The sequence below is a fragment of the Miniopterus natalensis genome, chromosome 2 (assembly GCF_054644295.1).
Source record: "Miniopterus natalensis isolate mMinNat1 chromosome 2, mMinNat1.hap1, whole genome shotgun sequence".
Taxonomy (NCBI): domain Eukaryota; kingdom Metazoa; phylum Chordata; class Mammalia; order Chiroptera; family Miniopteridae; genus Miniopterus; species Miniopterus natalensis.
In genome coordinates this window covers 91,883,667-91,894,264 of record NC_142082.1, presented here as the reverse complement: position 1 = coordinate 91,894,264, position 10,598 = coordinate 91,883,667, and the positions used below count along the sequence as shown (strand labels likewise).

The window sequence follows — 10,598 nt, the reverse complement described above, 5'->3', positions numbered from 1 at the left end:
TCAGGGATGCTGAGTGAGAGTCAAGCAAAGTTTATTCAGAGCCACAGCATATTATACAGTGTTTCAGGGCATCCTGCCAACCTTCTGACCTTCTACGACATTCCTAGATACAACACTTTAGAGGAGGTTGCAGCCACACCGGCGTCTCAAAGGACTGTTTCCCAGATAAGGTAGGGGAGTATCTGGCCTAATTGGATCTGGGAACTATGCGGGGCTGAGCACACAGGGCAGCAGACATGTAGGCACTCCCTGATTTACAGGTGGCCTTGGCACTGACGCGCCTGGCTGATCTCTTTCAAGAACACCAGTGCGCCGCGGTCCGCTGCCCCTGGGCCCAGGACCCCACAGCTCCCCCTTTTTGTTTTAAAAATTAAGGCGGTCTTTCCCCAGCTGCAATTGCAGATATTTCAAGGAAACAAACAACTGAGAGACCTGTGCTGCTCCAAGACGCAGGCAATAACAGATGGTTACCATACCCAGGACCCCGCATGCTGCCACGGTCACTAGGCCGATAAGTTGCTGTCCCCACTGAGTCATGGAGGGGAAAGCAGCACGCAGAGAATTAAAGAAAGATTGAGCCTGTTTTGCTAGATCCAAATCTAGTGGGGGGGCATTAAGTAAGTCCCGAATCTCACGATGCAGTAATTGTATATCTAAAGAGGTATTAGTATCATGCCATATATCATTCAAGTGATTTTTTACCTTGTGCCACGCAAAGCGGGAGGCATTGTATGGTACGGGAGTCACACACATAAAACGGAAGGCGGCGTGACAAAGCAAAGAGACGCGGGTCTCTAAGCTGACTAACTCTTCCCCTAGGATCTGAACAGTGTCATATAGAGCATTCAGACGCTGTTCAACACGATAATCCCAATCCTGTTGTGTCTCCAAGGTGCGTGTAACATTACTAGCTAACTGATTGACAAATTCAGCTGTTTGGATACTGGTAGACAGAGCAATGGCCGAAGCCGCAGCAGTTGCAATCATAGTTACTAAGGCAGTAATACCAGCAATGAGCAACCCAATAAATCGTTTTCCCCTAGTCAACTGATTACGAACTCTATCTAACAATTCTAAACTACGTTCCTCATACCAAGGTTCAGTAAGGTTCACAGGAAGGAACACAAACGAAGGTTGAAACAATATAGCTACGGGATACTCCGTAGAAGCGTTTACACAATTGGCAAGGGCACAGTTAGTACAATTTAAGGAGTACACTCCAGAGTCATTGCTTCGTGATAGATTGAGGGGGCCTACCAGCAGAGCATAAGGCTCAGGAACACAGGCAGTGGTAGAAACGTTCCATGCTGATCCACTGCCTGAGATTCCGTGTGGGGACACAGTCACATTGACCTTGTAGACGGTAATTCGTCCCAAGCTGGCAGTCAGCTTCCACAAGTCAGTTTGCCACGTCTTGTTGTTCCCAGTCCATAACCTTGCGACCTGTTGCGTAGGATGGCAGTCGGCGTCTAGGGGTGCCCATTCACAGATTTGTGCGTTGCAAACAGTCCAGTTGTCATGGCAGCTTTTCCAGTCAATCCCGCCGCTGCTTTGGGACACCCTTTCAGAACACGCCTTCATCTTCTGCGGCAGCGGGCCAGTTCCCCTGTTAGAGCAATTGAAAATAGGGTATAGGTACTTAACATTCCAATAAATCCCAGAGCGGGACTGGTTTCCATCAGATTCAAGGGTATGCCTCAGTCGGACGCAATGAGGCAGGGAATCAGTCACAGTAAAACAAATGGGGGGAAACTTACTGACTCCGAGATAGGAATAGCCGTCCCTCCATTGCGGCCAAATATGAGCGGCCGAAGGGAGGCCCAAGATTTTAGTATTATTCACATATACAGGTACTTGAAGATCATCCCAGGTTACAGGATGTAACAAGGGAGGGTTAGGCAGATATGCCCAAAGATTTTCCGCCCGTCCCACAGGGAAGGTCAGTAACCAAAGAAAGAAAAGAGCCTGGAGAGCTGTTGTCAGGGGCATCATTGCCAGGTCCTGTGGGCGGTCCACAACATCATGGCTTCGATGCTCAGGCGTCAGATGCAGGCGTTGTAATCGACGGCGAAGCCGGGCGATCTTGGTTCGGGGCATGCTTCACACACCGCGCAGGCAGCCACCGAGGAGCAGGGGCATCTGTGGGAAAAACACAAACATATCCTCGACCCCACATTAAAGCTGGATCAGGGCCATGCCAAGTACCGGTTAGAGGATCCCGCCACAGTACCAGAGGATGAGTTTGACGTTGTGGATTCCAAAACCGGTCTGCGGCGGAACGTCCATCATCATCCAGAGTTAAAAAATTTATGACAAATAAGGTATGCATAAGTAGCTTTTGGGGAGTGGGTGTATATCCCCCTACTCCCCCTTTCCTTAATTTTACTAAGTGGTGTTTCAGGACTTGATGCGCACGTTCCACTATTCCCTGTCCCTGAGGGTTGTAGGGAATTCCAGTCTTAAGAGAAAAACGAAACTGTTGGGCAAAACGGCGTAGGCTAGCACTGGTATAAGCAGGGGCATTGTCCGTTTTGATTTCTCGGGGAGTACCCATAACAGCGAAGCAGTGTAAGAGGTGTTGTTGCACTGCGTTCACATTCTCACCCGAGAGACATGTGGCCCACATGAAGTGAGAACAGGTGTCAATGGTGACATGAACATACTGCAGGCGACCAAAGGACGCTACATGGGTAACATCCATCTGCCAAAGGTCATTAGGGCAGAGGCCACGGGGGTTAACCCCATAGTGGGGAACAGGGAGGAATTCTGCACAAGCTGGACAATTGCGAACAATCTCGCGAGCCTGTTCACGTGTAATATGAAATTGTTGGCGTAAAGATTTTGCCGATTGATGATGTAGACGATGCGAATCAGTGGCATCTTGAAGAGGGGTTTGGGCTACTAGTGCCATCAAACGGGTATGGCTGTCTGCGAGAGCGTTGGCAGCGTGCAGTGGGCCAGGGAGTTGAGAATGACTGCGGATATGAGCAATGAAAAACGGCGATTGTCTGTCGTGGATAGCCTGTTGAAGTTGAGTGAAAAGTGTTAGAACAGTAGAATTGTGTCCCCGCAAAAGAGGCGTGACTTCCAGATGTTGTAGAGAGGTAACAACATAATGACTGTCAGAGTAAATATTCAAAGGTCCAGGGACAGCAAGAAATGCCTGCAAAACGGCAAAAAGCTCAGTGGGTTGTGCGGAGGAGTAGGAAGTGGCCCAAGTTTTGACCTCGTTAGGGAGGACAAGTACGGCGATGCCAGTAGAGGAACCATCAGTAAAAGCCGTAGTGGCCTGTGTGATAGGGCGATGCGAGGTCAACCGCATAATAGTATGAGGGGTGGTAGCTAGAAAATGTAATATTTTGTCCTTGGGCAAATGGTGCTGTATGTTGCCAGTAAAGGACGCTAGTGCCAAGGAGAAGGAATCGCACATGTTCAAAAGCCAGTCCACTTCCGCAGCGGTATAAGGGAGAATAATAGTGGCAGGATCTTGACCAAGGTATAGAGTGCTCAGCTTCCGACCCGTCCGAATGCAGTGGGCCACTAACTCATAGTAAGGCATTAAGTTCTTCGAGGGACTAGCCTTACCATGAATCCATGTCAGAACTCCACCCTGATAAAGGACTCCCGTGGGGGCATGACGAGATGGTAAGATTATTAAGTCCCAAGGGAGTCGATAATCACAATAAGTAAGTCGAGCCGCAGCAAGGGCTCGCTCTACTATCTGGAGGCTTTGACGAGCCTCCGTGGTAAGCTCACGGGGGGAGGTCGGATCAGCGTCCCCTTTAAGGGTGTTAAATAAAGGAAGCAACTGGGCTGTGGATAAACAAAGGGAGGGTCGGATCCAATTAATATCTCCAAGCAGTTTTTGAAAATCATTAAGTGTTTTAAGATGTTCAGTACGAATAACTAATTTTTGTGGGTGAAAATGGGCAGGATGGAGAGTATAGCCAAGATAACTGTAAGGGGCATGAGACTGTACCTTTTCAGAGGCAATCTGAAGGCCGTGCAGCTGCAGGGACTGCCGTAACTGTCCATAGGCTTGCAACAGGGTGGGGGAGTCAGCATGCGTCAACAAGATGTCATCCATGTAATGAATGATATATACATCTGGGTATTCCTCCCGGATTGGGGAAACAGCCCGGTCAACGAACTTCTGACAAAGTGTAGGACTATTAGCCATCCCCTGGGGAAGCACTTTCCACTGATACCGTTGCATGGGTCTCTGCAAATTGATAGCTGGAACACTGAATGCAAACCGTTCCCTGTCCCTCGGATGGAGGGGAATGGTATAAAAACAATCCTTTAAATCTATTACAATTTTATAGGTGTCCCGGGGTATGGCTGCAGGATTCGGGAGCCCTGGCTGCAAGGCCCCCATTGAGCACATAGTGTCATTTACCTTGCGGAGGTCCTGCAACAATCGCCACTTCCCAGACCTTTTTCTTATTACAAAAATCGGTGAGTTCCAAGGAGAGTTAGAAGGCTCTATGTGGCCAGCAGTGAGTTGTTCCTGCACCAACTCACGTGCAGCAGCAAGTTTCTCAGAGTTCAAGGGCCACTGATCTACCCATACGGGGGAGTTATTTTTCCATACGATAGGATCAGCGCATAGGGCAGGACAAGTCAGTGGCCCGGAGGAAAATATGCAGAGGCAGAAAGTCGAGGAGGAGAATCAAGGTCGGGCCGAAGAAGGAGCGAGGGAAGGCAGAGGTGGTGGAGGGTCAGCAGGCGGCGCCAAGGTGGTAATAGACTGAGAGCGCCGCAGGCTTCCCCGAAGCCGCCGCCATTTTTCTGCCTCACTATCATTAACCAGGCAATCCCTTATGAGAGACCACAAAGCGAAGGCATCTACCGGGGTTTGGTCGGGCCCGTGAGCTTGAAAGTGGCCCTGGATGCGATCGCCAACCTTTTTCCAAGTTTCAATATTAATAGTGCCATCAGAGGGGAACCAGGGACAAACAGTCCTAACGAAAGCAAGAAATTTAGCCAGCTGCGAAGCCTCCACACGTACCCCTCGCAGCTGCAGCATTGTTTGCAAAACCTGAACAAATAGATCAGCGCTAGAAGCCTGCCCCATAATTTCTTACTCCCAGTGACAAAACCTCATCCAAGACTGCCACTTACCCAAATTTCACTGCGCGCGCCACCGACAGTCTTGCCCCCAGAAGCCTTCAGGTCCCTGTTCGGGCGCCACTTGCCGCCAACCAGCCGCGGCGAGCAGGACTGAGCTCCGGAGGTGAAGAAAAAAGAAGAAAGAGACGAGACAATGGGGCTGGGAGGGCTCTCTCGCTCAGGGATGCTGGCGAGAGTCAAGCAAAGTTTATTCAGAGCCACAGCATATTATACAGTGTTTCAGGGCATCCTGCCAACCTTCTGACCTTCTACGACATTCCTAGATACAACACTTTAGAGGAGGTTGCAGCCACACCGGCGTCTCAAAGGACTGTTTCCCAGATAAGGTAGGGGAGTATCTGGCCTAATTGGATCTGGGAACTATGCGGGGCTGAGCACACAGGGCAGCAGACATGTAGGCACTCCCTGATTTACAGGTGGCCTTGGCACTGACGCGCCTGGCTGATCTCTTTCAAGAACACCAGTGCGCCGCGGTCCGCTGCCCCGGGGCCCAGGACCCCACAAGTATGGCAGTTTCTTAAAATATTAAGAATAGAGTTACCATATGACTCAGCAATCCCTCTTCTGGGTATCTACTTGAAAAACCTGAAAACATTTATTCGCAAAGATATATGCACCCATATGTTCATTGCAGCATTATTCACGGTGGCCACTACATGGAAACAACCAAAGTGGAAACAATCCATAAAGATTGGATAAAGAAGATGTGGTGTATATATATATACTATGGAATACTATGCAGCTGTAAGAAAGGATGAAATACTGCCATTTGCAACAACATGGATGGACCTTGAGAATATTATGCTAAGTGAAATAAGTCAGTCAGAAAAAGCTAAGAACCATATGATTTCACTCATATGTGGGATATAAAACTGAGACTCATAGACACAGACAACAGTATGGTGGTTACCAGAGGGAAGGGAGTAGGAGGGTAGTAAGGGTAGACAAATATATAGTGACAGAAGATGATTTTTAAAAAATGATGAAGCCCAGCTGGTATGACTCAGTAGTTGAGCATCGACCTATGATCCAGGAGATTGTGGTTCAATTCCCAGTCAGGCCACATGCCTGGATTGCAGGCTCAGTCCTCATCAGGGGGTGTGCAGGAGGCAGCCAATCAATGACTCTCTCTCATCATTGATGTTTCTGTCTCTCTCTCCCTCTCTCTTTCTCTCTCTGAAATCAATAAAAAATATATCAAAAAAAAGGATGAAAAAAATTATTTGGCATTTGGCCTAATAGAGAAGATAGCTGGGTTCTCCTATTTACTTCTACATTCAGTCTGTTGTGACTCGTTTTTTATTTATTTGTTTTTTGGTTGAAGTACAGAAGGACATATGACCTCATATAGAAGTGTAATTATAAGGGAGGAACCTAGCTGACCCCATGAAAGGGTCTTGGGCACCCTCAGGGGTCCTTGGATCTTGTCTTGAAAACTGATGTATGCTGTTCTATACCTTTGATTTATTTCACTTAATATATCTGAGGTATTTCCATATCAGCACATAAAGGAATTGCTTTATTTGCCCTACAATTTATCTAGTACCCTTTGATTTTTGCTGTTGCTAACGATGCTATAATGAAAGATATACAGAAATTATTCATCCCAGTATGGGACTCTTAAAAGTATTGCATTCTCTTTGGGCATATGGAACTAATGGATGACAACTTTCCCTGAAGCATAACTGTCTAAATGTCTTAACATTAGTCTGCACCTCCAAGATCACACCAAGACCTGGAGGTGAAAGTCAGATATCACTGTATGCATAGAGGCTGACTGCTATGATGAGCCATTTCAAATCTCAGAAGCTGAAGTCCAAGAGTTTTACTGTTCAAGTGACATTTGAAGTCCACTGTGGTTTATATGAGAAAGGAAACTTCTGTCTGGGGACCATAGCTACTTTTATCTGGTTATTGTGGTGTCCTTTGTGGGAGCTTCTGCATCGTGCTGGAAGAGCAAGATAGCAAAGACACACCCACTCCTCAGCTTTGGTAGTGGTACTCAAATTTCTGCTTACATTCTAATGGGGGAGCTAGTCACATGGCCCTGGCTCCACAAAAAGGGTCTGAGAGGTGTAGTCTGAGCTTAGGAAGAAGCCGCCCTGGCCACAGCTGCTGATGAATGTGCAGTGAATGACTGATAATGGTCATCAACTATCCTCAACACTCAGTGGAAGTCAAGCTTCTACTGTCATTTGCACAGTATTTACTGATTAGTGAAGTAGATGGTTGTAAATCAAATGTAAATTGTTGGTCTACATAACACAAATGTCATTTGGTCACAGATTTTGTTGTTTAATTTTTTTCCCTGCTTACCAACTGATGGGCAGGTTTGAATCTAGAGAAGGAAATTCACTTTTTCCAGCAAAGAATACAGTCATTTCATCTATCTGTTTTTGTTTTTGTTTTGGAGTGGGGATTGTTTTCCTTTTTACCAACGGTCTTCCAGAACGGATTACATTCAAAACTCGAGGTACCACTGTATTTCTTACAGACTGTGCACCTACCATACAACTGCCTCCACTTCATCTTTCCGCCCCACACCCCTTATCTGTAGCCAATGCAAATTCTTTAAAATCAATTTACAGCCTTTTTTCCCCAAAACATAATGTTGCCTTCTTCACCTAGCACTACTGCTGGTGGTTTAGACTTTATGTCTCAGACCTGGCCCTTTTCTAGCCAGCATAAGGCTGAATAAACAGTTGTATTTATTATTTATTTATTTATTTTTATTTATTTATTTATTTATATTTATTATATTGTTGACACTATTACAAATGCCCCTCATTTCCCCCCTTTGCTCTCCTTCACCCAGCCCTTGCCCCACCCCAGCCTTTCCCACACTGTTGTCTGTGTCCATGGGCTATGCACATATGTTCTTTGGCTAATCTTTTCACCTTCTTTTATTTGTTTTTTAATGTCGAATTTACTCATCCCAAGCTGAGCATTGTGGCATATTACATCATTGCTCCTGATTATTCCCACTTCCCTCTTTCCTGTTAGAGAGTTATGCATTCTTGCCTTTTGTGGTGTGACTTCTGGTGTTTCCTTGGCCACTAGGAAGGGTAGACCTCTCTGCCTCACTTGTGGTGTGTGGTGTGTGACATGCTTTGTTCCACTCAGAAACATTGAAGTCCAAACTCTAGTGTCCATCTGCTGATGAGAAATGCATATTCTTGGGACTCAAGCCCAGAAAGTCATGAGAAGATCTAGGGTGGGCTGCAGTCTGCATTTTCACTGGGCCCCAGAGGATTCTGCCCAGCCTTGACTTTACCCTGGTCCTAGCTCCCCCAAGCCCTACTTGTCCACAATACTCTGCCTTCCTTTCAACCCTGAAAGGAGCATCTCCCTCCCGCCCTTGCTGTGCAGTGCCTAGTAACATCCTAGGGAGATTTTCTGCCCCTTCCAGCTTAGCACTGCAATGAGAGGAGTAAAACAGTGGGAGGCAGGTGTCTGGCATCAGCTTTGTAATGGCTCCCTGCCTGGTCAGTGGAAAATCAAGTCAGAGGTGCATCCCCCTAGGCATTAGGAGGCCTGGAAGCTCTGTGTCATCAAAATGCTATTCCCCAGAAAGGGTCATCTCCCAATGGGCAGCCCATCAGGTAAGGCCCTACCTGGTTCTTTCAGGTACTTGTCAGAGGCCAGGTGAGCATCTCATGAGCAAAGAGAATGTGTTCCAGCTGCAGTGGGATGCTGAGGTTCCTTTGGGGAAGTGTCCTGGGCAGGATGCCCATGGAGGCTGTTCATCCCAGTCCTTGTCCTTTCCTAACTGCCCAGGGTAGTCCTCAATACTATGTAGGTCATCATGAGGGTAGGTTAGGGGACACACCCAACCCCCACTCCTGCCAAGTTGCATCTCACTTATTTTGCTGCACCTTGCACAAGGCTTCTCCAGCCTCCCTTTGTTGGCCCTCTCTGTGAACCCTGGCCAGGGCCCTTCACATACATTCAGCCTACACAGTTGAGCTTCCCTCTTAACCCCTCCTGCTGCACTGATGTCAAGATGGACCCTGAACTGCAGGTTTTGGGACCTGTTCAGATTTGTGGCTGCTCCTTCCCCAATGTAGCCAGCTGGGCAGCTTGCCTCTTCCTGAACTCCCCTGCCAGGTTTGACCCAATCAAGCTCTGTCATCCATTTAAGGCCAGAGTCCACCCACACAGCACTCAAAATATATCCAGGCCCCGGCTCAGTGCCCAGCATTGAAGCATGTGACTGAACAGAAAGACAAGGTTGCTGCCTTGTGGAGCCATCAACATCAGCAATCTCTTTGATATAGGGGCACTTGGCAGAGCACTGGCAGGCCTGTAATGGAAGGTAGGGGTCATGCTGGGTTTCCAGACAAGGAAAAGGGGTACCAAAGCCCATGGGAAGAACATGCTGGGGAGTGGTAGGAACTGAAGAATGGGCAGAGACATGAGTGAAGGCAGGCAGGGTGATTCTGGGGACAGAACTTGGAGAGCTCTTGGAGGTGATAGCAGCTGTATGATGAGAGGTGGGACATTGGGCTAGCACTTGGGATGATTGAAGACTTGTAGTCAAGCAAGCCTTGGAGGGACTTACTAAAGGTTAACTGGAGGATGGAGGGAAGTGGTTTACTGTTTTAAAATTTATTTTTCAATTACAATTAACGTACAATATTATATTAGTTTCAGGTATGCAACATAGTGATTAGACATTTATATACCTTGTGAAGTGATCATCCCAATAAGCATAGTACTCACCTGGCACCATATATAGTTTTTACAATATTATTGACTATATTTCCTATGTTGTGCTTTATATCCCATGACTGTTTTTATAACTGGCAATTTGTATATATTGATCCCTTCCCTTTTTCAGCCATCCCCCTAACCCTCCTCCCATCTGGAGACCATTAATTTTTTTCTCTGTATCTTAGCTTGTTTCCATTTTGTTTATTCATTTATTTTGTTTTTTATATTTCACATATAGGTGAAATAATATGGCATTTGTCTTTCTCTGTCTGACATTTTTCACTTAAAATAATACCCTCTATGTCCATCTATGTTGTCACAAATGTTAAGATTTCATTCTTTTGTTAATGGCTGAACAATATGATATTGTATGTATGTGCTACATTTCTTTATCCATTCATCTATGGATGGACAGATAGGTTGCGTCCATATCTTGGCTATTGCACATAATGCTGCAGTGAACATAAGGGTGCACATACCTTTTCAAATTAGTGTTTTGGATTTCTAAGGGGAAATGCCCAGGAGTGGAATTCCTCGATCATATGATAGTTCTATTCTTATTTTTTTGAGGAAACTTTGATACTGTTTTCTATAATGGCCACACCAATTTACAGTCCCACCAACATGCATGAGGGTACTCTTTTCTCCACATCCTCAATAACCCTTGCTTTTTGTTGATTTATTTATGATAACCATTCTGACAGGTGTGAGGTGGTAACTCATTGTGGTTTTAATTTGCATTTCCCTGATGA

General features: G+C 46.5%; 1 protein-coding gene across 1 annotated transcript; it reads right to left on the bottom strand.

Annotated features, from left to right (window-relative positions):
• Window positions 1-363: 363 nt before the first annotated feature.
• On the bottom strand, window positions 364-1,989 carry LOC148093740 (endogenous retrovirus group K member 25 Env polyprotein-like). The gene has a single exon (XM_087813742.1). It carries the CDS (start codon window positions 1,987-1,989, stop codon window positions 364-366), a length of 1,626 nt encoding a protein of 541 aa, XP_087669868.1.
• Window positions 1,990-10,598: the final 8,609 nt, after the last annotated feature.

Excerpts from the sequence above, each read along its gene's own strand:
- LOC148093740 (XM_087813742.1), bottom strand. The coding sequence starts at position 1,989 with ATGCCCCTGACAACAGCTCTCCAGGCTCTTTTCTTTCTTTGGTTACTG.